The sequence below is a fragment of the Vicia villosa genome, unplaced genomic scaffold (assembly GCF_029867415.1).
Source record: "Vicia villosa cultivar HV-30 ecotype Madison, WI unplaced genomic scaffold, Vvil1.0 ctg.001953F_1_1, whole genome shotgun sequence".
Lineage (NCBI taxonomy): Eukaryota > Viridiplantae > Streptophyta > Magnoliopsida > Fabales > Fabaceae > Vicia > Vicia villosa.
The window spans coordinates 18,934-36,905 of NW_026705789.1; the positions used below are offsets into that span (position 1 = coordinate 18,934).

At 34.7% G+C, this 17,972-nt stretch overlaps 1 protein-coding gene and 1 pseudogene across 1 annotated transcript; both read right to left on the reverse strand.

Annotated features, from left to right (window-relative positions):
* Positions 1 to 3,237: 3,237 nt before the first annotated feature.
* LOC131637235 (cytochrome P450 CYP736A12-like) lies at positions 3,238 to 4,991 on the reverse strand (annotated as a pseudogene).
* Positions 4,992 to 6,741: 1,750 nt separating this feature from the next.
* Positions 6,742 to 8,193, reverse strand: LOC131637236 (uncharacterized). Its single transcript, XM_058907819.1, has 3 exons — positions 8,109 to 8,193; positions 7,926 to 8,027; positions 6,742 to 7,263 (listed from the first exon to the last, which is right to left on the reverse strand). Exons 1-3 carry the CDS (start codon positions 8,181 to 8,183, stop codon positions 6,742 to 6,744), a joined length of 699 nt encoding a protein of 232 aa, XP_058763802.1. The 5' UTR covers positions 8,184 to 8,193.
* Positions 8,194 to 17,972: the final 9,779 nt, after the last annotated feature.

Here is a 17,972-nt window from a genome sequence, read left to right on the forward strand (position 1 = left end):
TGATGATGCAGCTAAAGAAAGCATCCTTCATGTTCCTTTGGTCGAGGATGTGAGAGAGGATAAAATGATTTGGAAGGATGAGCAAAATGGGATTTATAGTGTGCGATCTGGGTATAGACTTTGGAGGGAAGACCAAGCAAAACATTTAAAGGGAGAAGAGGCAGAGAATTGGTGTAGTCTTTGGAACATCAAAGCACCATCTCGGGTTAAACATCTTTTATGGAGGATATGTAGAGGTTGTTTACCGACCAGGCTAAGACTCCAACAATTTCATGTTCAGTGCCTGTTAGGGTGCCAGTTTTGTGAAGCTAATATTGAAGATGATTGGCATGTGTTGTTTGGATGTAATGCTACTAACCATTGTTGGCGGGCAGCAGGTTTGTACTCGGTGATTGAATCCCGTTTAGTTTCCTTTGTTGATGCTAAAGCTCTTATTTTTGATATTTGTAGTCGGGAGGATAGGAAGACTGCTAGGAGAATCGCTGTTATGTTAGATGTGTTATGGAGGAATAGAAATAATAAATTATGGGATAATGAGAATGATGAGGCCACAACTCTTGGTTTGTTGGCTCTAAGTAACTGGCAGGCTTGGTTTGCGGCTGAATAGGATCAAATTATAGCTAATCCTACCCAACTTTCTACGCGATGGGAAGCCCCTGATGTGGGATGGACAAGTGTAATGTCTATGCAGGTTTCAACTCTAAAAAAGGTACCACTATTAGATGATGGTGTGTTCGTGATAACCTTGGTCGCTTTATATCTGCAGGTTTGGCTTGGGATATAGGTAATCACTCTATTTTAGAAGCGGAAGCCCTTGCCCTTAAAGAGGCAATTCAAGGAGCTATAACTTTGAATCTTCGGCATGTCATCTTCGAAAGCGACTCCCAAATGGTTGTTCAAGCCCTTCGATCAAAGCACATGGGTAGATCCGAGTTTAGTCTTATTATTTCTACTTTACAATCCTTGTTGCTTTCTTATCCTAACTTTGAGGTAAAGTTTATTAAACGTCAAGCGAATTCGGTTGCCCACTGTATAGCAAAGGCTTCAAATTCTTGGTCTAGACGTAGTAGTTTTCATTTGATACCTCCTTGTATTGAACATCTTTTGATTAATGATATGAGTTAAGTTTGAATTTGTCAAAAAAAAAACCAAGTAATTGAATTCGAGTGGTAAACGAGCTCCTGCTAAGGACAAAATTTGAGGAATACCGAATTCGATTGTATTTAAATATAAGTCGCTTTACAATTCCAAAATTGAATAATTAATGATATTTTTTCTATTATATCTTTAAATATTTAAGCAAAATACTCTTTTTGGTCCTTTAACATTACCCTGGGGTCCAATTTGGTCCCTTAATTTTTAAAAAGACCAATATAATCCTTTATGTATTCAAACAGTGTCATGCTAGTCCTTTCCGTTTGGTCCGTTAGTCAAAGTCAAAATACAACACAACTTGACATACACCTGGCGCTGATGTTGCATATGGTAATCATCAAGTTCACCAAAATTTCCAGAAAAATTTAAAAATATTGTGATGCTGCATATGGTAATCATCAAGTTCACCAAAATTTCAAGAAAAATTTAAAAATATTGTTTTCACCAAGGTTTGAACCTAGGTCACAAGGGTTTCAAAGCACATTACCTTACCACTTACCCAATTCACCTTTTCTGATATAATTGACACATTAAATATAATTATTGTAATCCTAATTTAACCTAACCAAATATCAAACCCAAAAAACCTTTGGTTATCTAGATTGTTCTTCATCATCTTCCCATAAATCCAAAAACCCAGAAATGCATGAGAAACCAAATCAAATCAAAAGGTCATTCCAAACCGAATTAAGAAAGAAACGCATGAGAAAGAAATCGAATTGAACAATAATAAAATCAAACCAAAAGGACATTCCATTCCCAAAACCTAAAAACACATAAGAAAGAAATCGATTTGAAAACTAATAATAAAATCAAGAATTGAACAACTGAAATCAAATCAAATTGAAGATCGCAATTTTGACGCTATTCCGATGGAGAAAAAGATGTTGAAGATCACAATTTCGCCGCAAAGAACCTAAAGGATGTCTAACCTAGAAGTTTAGTCTTTGTTTAGTAGGCTAGGATTCTCATTTTCATGTGTTTAAAGACATTGAAATACCCTAGTTTGTATTTACAAAATTGGTTGCTATAATGAATTTGAAGCTACTGGTTGTAAATAACAGTAATGGATTGTTTTACGAAACCGGAATAAATTATTGTTGGAATTGTTTTGTTTTCTTGAAGTTCCTATTTTGATGTTGTTGTTGGTATGTTGTGTTTTGGGGTTTGAGAAATAATGCTTTGTGTTCATACTTTGTGTTTATAGAACGACATTTTGGAAAAAGTGGAAGAGAAAGGAATGGTTGCAGCAACAATGTATTATGAGCTTTTAGGATAATTTAATTCATTAAAATGAAAATTTTAATTTACAAGTGAATAATAGCTCAGTTGATGGAGATGTGCCTTCTCTTAATTGAGGTCCTTAGTTCGATTTTTGTGTAGACTAAATTTTAAAATTTTGTTTGGAATTTTGATGACTTTGGCATGAACATATGACATGTCAGCTGCCACGCCGGATGCCACACATGCACACATCAACGATGTTTGTGAGAATTAGACAGAAAGGATTTAAATGGCACGGTTTGAAGACATAAAGGATTATATTGGTCTTTTTAAAAATTAAGGGACCAAATTAGTCCCCGGAGTAAAGGTAAAGGACCAAAAAGGATATTTTGCCAAATATTTATTATTTTCTCCCCTTTCAATCATGTAAATTTATCTTTCACATGTCATTAATGAAAGACAATTTTATAAAAACCTTTATATTTTCTCATTTGCATACAACAATTATTATTTTTTTTAATATGTGTAAAAAATTCAAAACAACTTATAATAAAAAACGGAGGTAATATGAGGTTTACGACTTTATGTCATTTTTTATGCATATCTCTTTTTTTTCTAACTGTCTGATGGTTATTACTTAGACAAGTTATTTAAATTGATGCTTTCTCTTTAGAATTATGTTATTAAATGAAAGGGTAATTATGGAATAGAAAATAGATCAACCTAAAAATTTGTATCCCCTTTATATATAATTATAGATAAAGATAAAATATTATACATTAATTTATTTTATTAAAATACCATTAATAGACCAACTATACTTAGATTTATTCGTAAACTTGTTGAATATTCTTAGATTTATTCATGTTTGACATCAACCAAACGATATTGGGGTATTGCGTGCAAATGTTGAGCTCTTGGTATTGTCATTCCAAATTTTTCCTCTATGTTCAAGTTTGAAGGGCTAATATTATATGGAAGTTCCCAATTAAAACAATGTACCAATTGAGCTACAATCAACTTAACAGTAAGTAAGCCCAGTTGAATCCCAGGACAACGCCTACGACCAGAACCAAATGGTATAGATTCAAAATCTTGTCCTTGATAATTCAATTTTTTGTTAACAAATCTCTCTGGATAAAACTCTTCAGCATTTTCTGACCAAATATTAGGATCTCTCCCTATTGCCCATGCATTTACCATAACTTGAGTCTTTTTCTCTATGAAATAACCATCAACTACGATGCTCTCTCTAGATTCACGGGGAATTAGAAGGGGTACAACACAATGAAGTCTTAAGGTTTCATCAATCACGATATCTAAATAATTCAACTTCTTCAAATCTTTCTCTTCAACCATTTTCTTGTTTCCTACTTCATCTTATATCTCATTTTGAAGAATTTTCATCACTCTTGGATGCCTTAATAGCTCAGATAAAACCCATTCAATTGATGTAGTAGTTGTATCAATCGTTGCCACTATCATGTCGAGTAAAATAGCCTTAATGTTAGTTCGATCAATGACATGATTTTCTTCACTTTCGTGATCAAGGGTTTGGTGCATCATCGAAAGAAGTATGTCTACAAAGTCTTCACCACGAGTTTTGTCTACATTAGTAGTTTGTTCATGCTCCGTTAGTATCATCTCTAGCATCTCATCCAATGATTTACCGATTTTTGTGAAACCTCGAGTTAATCCAACAAAGGAGTTAAATTAATATATAATGTCGATTAACAAAAACTAAATAAGAATCTAGATACCCATATAATATTTTTGTTGTTATTTATAATCAAGATCAGAGGAGTACATACCTGAAGATCAAATACTCCTAACCAAGGAATATAATCAGTCAAATTAAAAACTCCAAATAAATTCATAGTATCTTTAACAAGCTTCTTCAAGTCAAATTGCTCATACTTATTCCCACCTAATACCATCTTATATAAAATATTTTCAACAAGACCTTCTACAGCCTCACTAACATCCACAACCTCACCCACCAAAGCAGCTTTCTTCAATGATTCAACCAAAACAATCAACTCCTCTTTTCTAATAGGAGCAAACATCTCCACTTTGGAAGGACTAAGAAGCTTCAAAGTGCAAAATTTCTTCCTGCTACGCCAATAAGGACCATACTCAGAAAAAGCAATCCCTTTGGAACCATAAGATATCATTTCAGATCCCTGAATCATTGGCCGGCTTGCGAAAACTAAGTCGTGAGTTTTGAGGAATAGTTCTGCTGCTTTTGAAGATGAAATGACAACGGTTGGGATTTGACCAAGTTGTAAGGACATTATTGGGCCATATTTTTTGGAGAGTGAGTGAAGTTTTTGATGAGGATGTGTACCTAATATGTGAAGGTTTCCGATTATTGGTAGGGTTGGTGGACCTGGTGGCTTTTTGTGGTTAATGTTTTTCTGTTTTGGTTTTGAGAAAAATGTGAATAAAAAGTATGTGAAAGTGAAGAGAATGAGAGAAGATAGTGCTATTTCTGTTGCAGAAAACATGGTGAAGTAACAAATGTTGAGTACTTTCACGAAATCCAAGTCAGTCTTATATAGAGTACATGCTTGTGGATTATTCCAAGTTTGAATTGTATCTCTAAACGTCATAGACATATATTTATTACGTCATAGGCATGGCATATTTATTACGTACGGCATCCCTCTCTAAGACCATCTCCAATGGTGCAACTCATTTGTGAGTTCTTTATGGGTCCCACCAGTCATATCATCTTAAAATAATTTATTTAATATTTATTTTATTAGTGTAATTCAAATGGGTCCCACAACTTTACCTCATAAATTAATTTGATTGGGTACCACAATTTTTTACTAGTTGCATTGCAATGCAACTCTACTATGACATGGCAAATTAATTCAATTTTTAATTATTATATTAATGTCTAGTTGGAGAACTCATTGAAAAATACTACCATTGGAGATGCTCTAAGAGACTAGCGCTACACCTACACCATATGAATCCATTGACCATATACTTTGATAATTACTGTAAGTGACAATACTTTTCAACTCTTCTTGTCATACACTCATACTAATGAAGTAACACATACAGATTATACGACAGTAATGCTTTGTTTGGATTATAAAAGAAAGTGGAAGGAAAGAAAGTAAAAAGAAAGAAAGTATAAGGAAAGAAAGAGGGTGGAAAGTGAAAAGATTATATAGTTTGTTTGGTATAAGAGAAAGTGAAAGGAGAGAAAGATATTTAATTGAATAGAAAATGTAGAAAAAGATATTTATTGTTACACAATGACAAAAATAACCCTAATTATTTATTTATTTAGTAATTAACTTTAAATCAATTTTAAATGAAGTTTTAATATTTCAATTATAAATGAAGTTTTTTTATGTTTTAATTAAATAAAATAAACAATTTTCTAAACTCAATTAAAAATATTTTTGCAAAAATTTAAATTCTAAAATTCAATTGTCCATTAATTATTTTTAAACTAGATAATGGTTATTAAAATATTTATGAATAATTATTTTTAAAATTTCAAAATATAATCATATTTTCATCATCTCACAGTAGGCCTTGCATTTTGTAAGAAAAAAAGAGGTTAATAATTTTAATCAAAAAATAGCATCATTATTATTTAGTAAAAAACAAGAAATGATTCACTAGATCAACATTTTATTATTATTATTATTCAAAGGGTTGTTTATGTCATTTTAAAATAAAATTGGTCTCTTCTTCTCGTTTCTTTCACTACAAAAAAAAGCCTCAGTAGTGACGTGAATATCACGCCACTAATCAAAAAATCACATCACAAACCAATATTTGCGAAGTGAAAATTCACGTCGCAGGAGGCAATGTGGCAACTTTTAGTGACGTGATTTTCACTTCACTATTTGGTGAAGTGAAAATCACGTCGCAAAATTTGAAAAGCAACTTTAGTTGCGACGTGATTTACATGTCACTATTTAGTGACATGGCAATCACGTCACTAAATTTGCCTAGGAGTCAACTGAAATGCGCATTTAATGTGTAATTGTTGCGACGTTATTTTCATGTCACTACTTAGTGACATGGAAATCACGTCACTAATATTTTTTTTTTGGAAAAACCAAATATATATATATATATATATATATATATATATATATATATATATATATATATATATATATAAATATAATTAATTAAATTAATAAACTAAATATATTAAAATTTATAAATTAATTCAATAAACTAAATATAAATCTAATATTAAAATTAAGAAAGTAAAATTATAAATCTAATATTACTAAATAATGTAATTATAATTTAATTAATAGTTTACACAAATTCAAAATTAAAAGTTATAACAACAAAATAAAAACTAAACTAAATCAACCATCAATCCGGGTCGGGAAACTCATCCTCATTTAGATTTTCCTGATCAGTCGGCGCAGAACTCCCCATATTTTGGTTTCCACCAAAGGATTGCATAAATTGTCGTATTTGTGCCTCCATATCCGATTGTCTTTTCGCCATAACCTCCATTTCCCGCTGATGCTCACTCCGCATTGCCCTCATTTGGGCCTCCATTTGGGCTTTCAGTGCCGCTTCACGTTCCGCCGCCTCACGCCTCACCTCATTTATCGCCAATTGTCTTACAGTGTCTCTCTGTTCATCTGTTAAAGTTACAGGACGTGAACCTCCTTCCCCGTCGAGAACTCTTTGATATAGAGTTCTATCATCAGATCTCAAGGTGCCTGCCAAATTTCCACCACCAAAAAAACACCCGTTAGGCCCCTTGCCGCCAATGACTTTACTCCAAAGATAAAAATCTACATCTGGATGAAGCGGCTCTCCCGGTCTTGGAGTATACTTAGGATTAGCAGTCAGAAATTGTACAAGCAATGCCTGATAATCATCCTACACATATAAAAAAAGTTAAATATAATTTAGTTGCCACATGAATTTCACGCCACAAATTTAGTTGCCACATGATTTTCACGCCACAACATGTCACATGCCACATGAAAATTATAACACATACATTCTACCTGTCAGAATTAATTAATAAATCAGAATAATAATACCGATTTAATTCATACATTATAACACATACATTCTACCTGTCGGAATTAATTAATAAATCAGAATAATAATCCCGATTTAACTCATACATTATAACACATACATTCTAACTTTGATCACCAATTTGATTCATATATATCAACACTTTATCGGCACTTCACAATCACCACCAAATACATCACAATTCATCGCTTAAAGAAATACCGATAGCTTAACCAAATATAATACGGATAGCTTAACCAAATATAATACCCAACTTTAACCAAATAATACCGATAGCTTAACCAAATATAATACGGATAGCTTAACCAAATATAATACTCAACTTTAACCAAATAATATCGATAGCTTAACCAAATATAATACGGATAGCTTAACCAAATATAATACTCAACTTAACCAAATAATACCGATAACTTAACCAAATATAATACCGATAGCTTAACCAAATAATACAGATAGCTTAAAAAATAATACCGATAGCTTAAATAACTTACCATAGCTTTTTGTGTACGACTGTCAACAAAAGCTCCTGTTTTCTTTTTCCGAGTCCTCGCAACCAGCTCGGTCATAAGTGGAGGTCTATTTAATTCCTTAGTCTAAATAACAAAATAAACTATAATTAATAATATCAATTATTAATTGAAATTATAACTTTGAGAAGTGGTAATAATTATTACCATGCGACGAACATGCTCAGCAGTGCTTATACTTCCAACAGCATTAAGGCAACCACCCTTTTCAGATGCTCTCATCTTCTTTGCATTTTCAAATTTGGCCGCAAACTCATCACTCTCCCAATATTTAAGAAGTTCCCGAAAGATTTATTCTCCTATCCAACTAGGACGGATGCCATGAAGTTCCCAACGCTTTCTAACACGTCGTAGCATGTCAGAAAGTCGTCTTGCAGTTCTGCCATAATAATTTTTTTTAATCTGTCTCTCTTTCATTGGTTCCCACACACATTTTTCCTGCATTAAAAGTAGATAAAATAAAAGTTAGATAATTGTAGTGAAAAAGTTATTTAAATAACAATAACTTAAACAATAAATTAAGTATACCTGAAATTTCGCAAACCAATGATCTCTATCATCGCCCTTAACATCTTTAAAAGTCTTTATAAGCTTTTTATAATTCTGCTGAATTATATAACTTATAACTTTGGCAGCAGTCCGACTCGGCGTGAATCTAAACAACATTAATTGAATTAACATTAATTATAAAGTTATAAAAAATGGAAATGTATACTTAAATAAAAATTGATAAATAAGAAACTTACGAGCTTCCTTCGGGCCTAATAAAAAATCTGCCGTCAATGATATGAATCTGACTCGGATCATCATCCCCTCGAAGATCACTCCCATCCAACTGATCATCCGCAGTCTCGTCCTCCGTAGTCTCATCCTCCGCCTGATCATCATCCTATGGGGGCACATGTGGGGGATGTGGGGTGGGACCAGTCTGTGTGGGAGGTGGAAAACTAGATCCTCCAGTCTGCTGGAAAGATGAGGGACCAGTCTGTGTGGGAGGTGGAAAACTAGATCCTCCGGTCTGCCGGAAGGATGGGGGCACATGTGTCTGCTGGAAGGATGGGGGCACATGTGTCTGCTGGAAGGATGGGGGCATCTGTGTCTCCTAGAAGGATGGGGGCATCTGTGTCTGCTGGAAGGATGGGGGCATCTGTGTCTGCTGGAAGGATGGGTAACCAGGTGGTGGTGGGGTAATAAAAGACGGACTGTCATATGGATACTGAGAGGAGAGTAGTGGCAGAAAACCCTGAGTACTAGCCATGGACATACGATTAACCTGACTCTGCGGGGGAGGACACGTGGCCAACTAAGGTGACTGACATACTACTAATCGTGGGCGTTGGTGCTTCTTCTTACCACTATCATCAGCTACACCCTTACCTTTATCAAGCTGGGGTGGCATTTTATCTATTTATAGAGATTACACAATTAATATAAATATATTCAGCAAATGGTTCACTAAGTAAAATTAAAAAAATATAATCTCAACAACTGGTTGTCATTAACACATTCAATACATAGTTCATTAAGTGAAATTATAAAAATACATTTTCAACAACACATATTCATTATTCTAAATCTTCGTGCTCGTCATCCACATCATTCTCATCATTTGATGTGATATTGTCCTCAGATGTAATATCTTCATGCTCTTCATCCAATATAGACGAATCAACTAGATGCCCCTCAACCATTGTATCAGACAAACTTGTAGTTTGTTCATCTGCAACCACATTATTAATTTGTTCCACTTCATCAACTTGGAAAGCAAGATCTTCTTCCACTAGATCGTCAGATTCAATATGACCCATTGGTTTTGTTTTTATGACAACACACCACCCTCGTTTACGTGGCACAAATGAAGGATAAGGAACATAGTAAACTTGCCTAACAATATGTGACATTATGAAAGGGTATTACTCTTTGTACCTCCGGTCCATTTGAATCTCAACAGTACCATATGTCCTATCTATTTTTGTGCCTCTAGTTGGATCATACCATTCACAATAAAACAAGACAACTTTATTTTCCGAGTCCAAGTAAGTGTACACCAACTCATAGATATGTTTGACAAAACCATAGAAGTCATCTTCACCACCATCTGTAACTCCTTTCACAAAAACACCATTGTTTATGGTCTTTTTCCCTTCAGTCCATGTATGAGTGTGAAATTTATATCCATTCACGAAGTATGTGTGCCATTCATTTGCGCTTTGAATAGGGCCTTGAGACAAGTTTCTCAAATGGAGTATTTCGGGAGTCGGTGCAACAATGCTATACATTCTCTCCTTAAACCATGCTGGGAATTGAGCATGGATGACACCAGATGTTGATTGTACACCGGTAGTATGAAAATAGGTGTTGTTGAATTCCCTAAAAAGAAACACATTATAAGTTTCAGAGTAATGAGTTTTATGATTGTAAAGAAAATTAAAAGTTAGGGGTATGTATACTTACTCAAGAAATGGTTTAACTTCAACGCAGTTGATCAAGACATGAACATGGGCAGATTGCATTTCTTGTTGGGTCAACCAATGCACACCCTTTTTTCCAGATGGACGGCCTGGAAGCCCGAAGACCGATAAAGTGAATTGACTCCTTTCACTAACATTGACAGGATTTCGAATGATTCTTGGAGTTAACATCAAATGCTTGAAATAGTGACTGCAAAAATGTGATGTTTCTCGATGCAAGTAATGTGCACATATCGATCCTTCAACTCTAGCCTTATTTTTCACTGATCGTTTTGAATCACCCATGAACCTTTCAAACGGATACATCCACCTATATTGAACAGGTCCTCCAAGATAAGCTTCATAGGCAAGATGCACAGGTAAATGTTCTATGGAGTCAAAAAAACCAGGCGGAAATACTTGTTCCAACTTGCATAGAATGACTGGAATATTTCGATCCAACTTAATGACGTCATCTACTTTTAAAGCTGAAGCACAAATATCTCTGAAAAATTGACTAATTTCAGTCAGTGGATTAAGCACATGTTTAGGTAGAGAACCAAATGCAATTGGTAGCAATTGTTCCATAAAAACATGGCAATCATGACTTTTCATACCATGCAACCTCCAGTGTTGGAAAGTCGTTGATGGTCCACATCAAGGTAGCTCGCATAGTAAAATTTTGTTTACGTGATATATCATAAGTCCATTCTCCACCAATCCACAACCTCTTCAAATCATCAATTAAAGGTTGTAAATACACATCAATTCCGGCTTTTGGACTCGAAGGTCCTGGAATGACGCACGTCAAAAACATATATGGTTTTGTCATGCACATCTCGGGAGGAAGGTTGTAAGGGGTTACAATAACTGACCAACAAGAATACGCACTTCCCGACGCTTGAACATAAGGAGCAAAACCATCTGAGCATAATCCAAGCCTGACATTTCTAGGTATCGCGGCAAAATCAGGATGTATTCGATCAAAGTGTTTCCATGCCTCGCCATCAGATGGATGCCGCATAGTGTCTGGACTTGTTTTGTTTGTATGATGCCATGTCATCTGACTTGCACTGTGCATTGAAGCAAACATTCTTTTTAACCTTGGAATTATCGGAAGATAAAACATGGACTTTTCTGCTACACGGTCTTGATTAGTGTTAATGGCTCTACTGCGAACTTTATATCTTGGACTCATACAAAATTTGCATTCCTCCAACAATCCATCTTGAGTACCAAACTCATTGTCATAAAACAACATACAACCATTAATGCAACAATCAATCTTTCTTACTCTTAAGCCCAACTTCGACACCAACTTCTTTGCTTCATAAAATGTTGTAGGTAAGTTGTCTTTCATTTCAGTTGAGTCCAACATCATTTTTACAAAGAATTCCAAACACTGATCAGGAACATTCCAATTTGACTTGGCGGCCAATAATCTCACACACATTGATAACTTGGAGTCAGACGAACCATCAAAAAACGACGTATTCATCTCATTCAACAATTGATAAAATCTCTGCGCTTCTTCGTTCGGCATCTCTTCCCCATCACAATCTTCAGGTTGATCATAGGTCACATTCACACCAAAAGCATCCTCAACCATGTCACCGATCTGATTAAAGTTTTCCTCATATTCAATAGGCGGTCTTTCCTCATATTCCATTGACGGACGACTACTTGAAGCATGCGTACTGCTAGTGTCTGGTACGTTACTCGGCAATTTTTCACCATTATACGTCCAGACCCAATAATTTTCCATGAAACCCCTTCTATACAAATGCCTGACCACTTCATCTGGGTCACTAATTATAGGTCTACATTCACATTTAAGACAGGGACACCTAACTCCTCCTTTGCTTCGACAACATTCTTGAGCAAACGCCCACGTGATAAACCCGTTAACTCCTTCTATAAAATTGGGTTTAAGTGCACGTCTTCCTGGTTCCACTCTATCGTACATCCAACTACGATAATACAAATAATATTCCATACTGCACATATATCCAATCATTCTCTTTTTTAGTAACAATAATTAAACATTTACTTATATCAACTATAAGTAAATAATTTTCTACAATATAATTTTCTAACAATATATACATTCTAACAATATATACATTCTATAACAATCTAAAAATATTATATACATTCTAACATTCTAACAATATATACATTCTAACAATAATACATATTATATATAATATTTCCGTTTTTATAAAATCTATAATTATAATGACATTCTAAAAATTATACATACTATAAATAATATTACATTCTACAAAATTATTATATAATCACATAAAAATTAACATTCAATAAATAATATACATTCTAAAAATTAATCTATATATATACATACTACAAATAATATACATTCTAATTATTATAACATTCTATTAATTAACAAACTATAACAAATTAACAAATTATACTACAATTTATACTACAAACTACTACAAATTATAACAAACTATACTACAAATTAACCTATAATCACATCAAAAAATAAATAATACATACTATAAATAATACAAACTATAACAAATTATAACATATAACACAAATTATAACAAATTATAACAAACTATATATATATATATATATATATATATATATATATATATATATATATATATATATATATATATATATATATATATATATATATATAATCAGAAAAATCAGAAAAATCACATAAAAAAAATCATCTAAAAAAACATAAAAAAATCACAAACTATAACAAATCACAAACTATAACAAATTATATATATAATCACATAAAAAAAATCAGAAAAATTATATAAATAAAATTGAAAAAAGCATACCTTAATGAAGTTGAAGAATGAGTGAGTTCTTATACTAGAATCAAAATAAAAAATCTTCACCTACACATATTAAATCAAAATCAGTTTCTTAACAAAAAAATTATAAAAAAAAATGGACAAGAACAAGTAGAGATTGGTTGCATACCTGAAAATGGGAGATTGTAACAAAAATAGAGGATTGAAAATGGTGGATTATGGAGGAAGTGGAAGAAGAGAGGAAGAGGGTTTGGGGGAAGAGGAAGAAGAGAATACGCAGAAAGGGGGTTCTGGGAAGAGGAGCAAGACGCGAAGACCTATATCAATATTAGCGACGTGATTTTCACGTGTCTAGGTTGCGAAGTGAAAATCACGTCGCAACACCCACACAATAATTAATGTGTTAGTCAAACTGTTGGCGTGGAATTCTAAACACGTTTGCGACGTGAAAAACACGCCGCAACAAAAAAATATGAAAATTTGAAATTCCCCCCTTTGGAATTCCCCCCTTTGTCAGACTAATTTATCTGTTTACATTTTTCTTTTTTTTATTTAAAGGTTGCGACGTGTTTTTCACTTCGCAACTTTTTTTTTAAAATTAAATTTCTGACACCCCATGTGCCAACGTTGGCTTTATTTTTTTATTATTAAAACCTGATAGTGACGTGATTATCACGTCGCAACTCACTTTTTGGAGCCACGTGATAATCACGTCGCAACATTACGTGGCTACATCCAACTTTTTTTGTAGTGTTTTCAATCCTGCGCGGAAAGAATTTTCTTGTGGGCCCCAGGTGAAATATTCTTTCGTTCCCTTTTTGCAGTGGTGCCAAATTATGGAAAGAAGATCTATCTACTTACTTTCCTTCCTTCTTCTATCTTTCCTTTGTCTTTCCACGAAACCAAACACAGTGTAAATACAAAAATTAAGCGAGCTAAACAGTCACAGCGTGTGTTGAATGAAAAGATCAAGGAAAGAAACCTAAACAAAAACATAAGAAAAAATGATAGTTTTTTTTCTTTTGTTAAATAACTGCCATAATTTTCTTTTTTTTTTACTAAAAAAATTATGAAACATTTTTGTAGATTCAATCATTACGATTTCTATTATTTTTGCAGATTCAAAAAGTACGGATGTGTGTCATTCTTATGTTAGTAGGGGTGACCAGAGATTTTAGTTATTTTCAGTGATTTAGAGTTTGTTCACGGTAGTAAAAAACTCTGTTCGGTGGTATTTTTTTATTATGACTTGTTGTTTCTTGTGCTAGAGATGTGGTATTTATAGAGATTAATGGGCCTGAAGTTAGGGCTTCTCGAGAATGACAACTGCCCACTTAGTCTTGATAGTGAGCTGTTGAATTCCTATTTTTTAAGAAAACGTTGTTCAATCCCTTGACCTGAATTCTCTCTGATCAAGAGATGTCATTTCTCACGTTTCTCAAAACTGGGGGGAATGTTTGGTGCAAAGTTGCCCTTAGTGGTGAGCCATGTAAGGATGCCACCCATTACTAGTCGTACAGTCCCCTTGCCCTTAGTAGGTCCATCGGAAATATATGACTGCACAGTCCCTCAAGCACAAGGACTTGATAAAGGGCGAACAACTTTAAGCGTTGGAGGCATCATACTAATGAGATCATAAGCCTCTCAAGCGAGATTATATGTTGAGCTTCTCTGGTGAGACTCTAAGTCCCTCGAGTGAGGCGTTGAATCCCTCTGATGGGACTCTAAATCCTTTATGCGAGATTATATGTTAAGCATGTCTGATGGGATTCTGAGTCCCTCAGGCGGGGTGTTGAGTCTCTCGGACAAAACTTCGATCCAAACCCCCAGGCAAAACTTTTAGTTTAAGTCTCTTGGGCCATTATAAGGTCACCATTGTAGTTAGGGGTGGCAAAACAGGCCGGGGCCCGCCGGGCCGCCCGCGCACCCGCCAAAATTTGGCGGGTTGGGTTGGGATTTTAGGTTCGCCGCTCGCCAAAACCCGCCCCGCCAAAACCCGCCGCCCGCCATACCCGCCCCGCCAAAGCCCGCCGCTCGCCAAAACCCGCTCCTCCTCCAAAACTCACTCTTTTTTTAGTTAATTCTAGTAATTGCAATTCTTGATGGTTTATTTTATACATTTATTTATAAATATATGTAATATTTTTTAGAGTAAATTTGTTAAAAAATTACTTTTATAAAAAATTGTTTTAAAAAATAAGTGAAAAGTTTAATTAAAAGGTAAAAAAAGCATATTAATCTATTAAAAAAATATAAATAAAAATAGGCGGGTAAGCCCGCCGCCCGCCAACCCGCCATCTTGGCGGGGCGGGTATGATTTTAATGCCCATTTTACTTGGCGGGCATGCCCGCCCCGCTCGTTTTTTGGCGGGCATAAGGCGGGGCGGGCAGCGGGCGGGGCGGGCGACCCGTTTTGCCACCCCTAATTGGACGGGCGCCCGTGCAAACTCTCTGGTTTTTGTATGGGAGATGACATTTGATTCTGCACGGGCCGTGCAGGTCTGCACAGGCCGTGCAGCCTTCAGAACTCCACTTTTCTTCCTTATTTCCCGATTTATTCATATGATCCTGAAAACATTAAAACATACAACCAAAGCATAAAATGACGAATAATGAAATAAAACACTAAATAATATAACTTAAAAATACTTAAAAACAATGGTAAATATATGTGTGAAAACTACTGATCAGGTTTACTGTTGGATATATGTATAATAGTTTTCTGACTCATATACTACCTTTCACAGGGGTTTGATATCCATGTTGTTGTACCAACGATGTATGCGGCTGCATACAATGACAGATTTGAATTGGACCAAACCTATACTGTGTCGAACTTCAAAGTTAAGCCGAATAAGTTGGTGTTCAAACCTTCTGCCCACAGGTTTATGGTGAGGTTTACGGGAGGAACAACTGTTTCTGATGTTAACAAACATGAGATACAGCCAAAGAAACCCAAGTTTACGACTTTTGCTGATATTATAACCGGGAAAATTCAAAAAGATATGCTTATTGGTAATATTTATGTTTATAATGTTTTTCTGATTTTTTTTGTCTACATGCTTACTGGTGGTATAATATATATGTTAATAGTGTTTTTCTGATGTTTCTGGTTTATATGCTTATCTATAATATAATATATGTGTTAATGATGTTTCTCTGATGTTTTTGATTTATATGTTTATCAGTTATCTATATGATAGATAATGTTTCTCTGATGTGTTTTGTTTATATGTTTTTCGGTAGTCATGTTTTTCTGTTGATATATATGACTCTCAGACGTTATTGGTATCGTTGAAAGTATCGGGTATGCCCAGAAACATGGCGGAAGCAAGAAATTACAGGTTAACCTGATCCTTAGGGATGCAACGTACGTCTTTCCACCTTCAATGTTTTCCTGAGTGTCTTTTTATGTATATGCAGTTTACTAACAACCATAATTTACCATGCCCAGCAACAATACAATCAATTGCACCCTTTGGGAAACTTATGCCGCTCAGTTCTTCAAGTTTGACGAAGAACGAGTTAATACGTCCGTGCCTACTGTTCTTTTGCTTCAATATGCAAAAGTTAAAGAAGAAGGTTGGACTTTTAGTACTCTCTTATGCAATTATATAATTGTAAATATAGATTTATAGTCTTCTATTTAAAATGCAGGACAGTATCCGCTTTCGGTTATAAACACCTTCCATGTTACGAAACTACATATCAATGCAGATTTGCCACCCGTGAAACATTTCCTTGAAAGGTATCCTAAATACTTTGAGCACTGTCCTAAATAATAGTTTATGATTCCTCTTTTGCTGAATCACGAGTTTATGTTGCAGTATACCTAAGGACACTTTGATCGCGGTCTCTAGCCAGCTTAGCCTAAATTCACATAACCTCTCCCGTTCCACGAATTCTGACAATTCTAGACAAACTCCAATGCAGAGATTGTTGTCTGGTGCTTTGGCTCTGCCTCTCAGTGAAATCAAGAAACTGAAACAGGTTTGGGGAAATCTTCATGGATATTAACTAATTTCCAAGTTCACTGCCACCTAATACGCTAATGCCCTTGCTAAATTTATTGAATGCAGATCTCTTTCTGCGCTACCGTTGCTGAAACCAGAAAACTTATCGCGTCTTCTTTTGGCTGGTATTACCGAGCATGCCATGCGTGTCCTAAAGCTGCTCGTGGTGATAAACCTCCTTTCGAATGCGATAACAAGCATAAGACGGAGGCCGAAATATTCAGGTGAGTTTCTTAGGAAATGCTGTCGCATTCATGTTCATTACTTCCCATAAATATCTGTTTGTTCATCTTGGTCTTAATCCATTCTCCAGGTATAAAATTGAAATCGAAGCAGTGCATTTAGGCATACCTTGCAAATTCATCTTTTGGGACCGGGAATGTACGGATATATTGGAAATTTCTGCTGCTCAAATGCGGGATACAATGATACAGGTTCATTACTTATATCATTATATTCATAGATTGCTTGGTAATCAACATTTGTTTTGTTAGAACAAGATTTGTTCTTATCAATTATCTTAGTTTTGATGATAACAATAATATGAATTTTGCTTAAGATAATATGGTACTCTAATCCAATGCAATTTCCCTTTCAGGAAATATATATAAAGAGTACGCATAATTCAGCGCTCAGAAGATGTGTCTCAAATGGTTCAGTATGCAACATCAGAACATGGTCTGGCAAGACATCAGAAGATGGTCGAAGCAGAATCAGAACATGGGTCTATGGAAGCATCAG

Bases quoted from the DNA above. Each gene is read 5' to 3' on its own strand.
- LOC131637236 (XM_058907819.1), bottom strand. From the start codon at position 8,183: ATGAGAGCATCTGAAAAGGGTGGTTGCCTTAATGCTGTTGGAAGTATA. The intron at 8,028-8,108 runs GTAATAATTATT...TTTGTTATTTAG, and splicing joins CTGAGCATGTTCGTCGCATG to ACTAAGGAATTAAATAGACC. The intron at 7,264-7,925 runs GTAAGTTATTTA...TTATATGTGTAG, and splicing joins GTCGTACACAAAAAGCTATG to GATGATTATCAGGCATTGCT.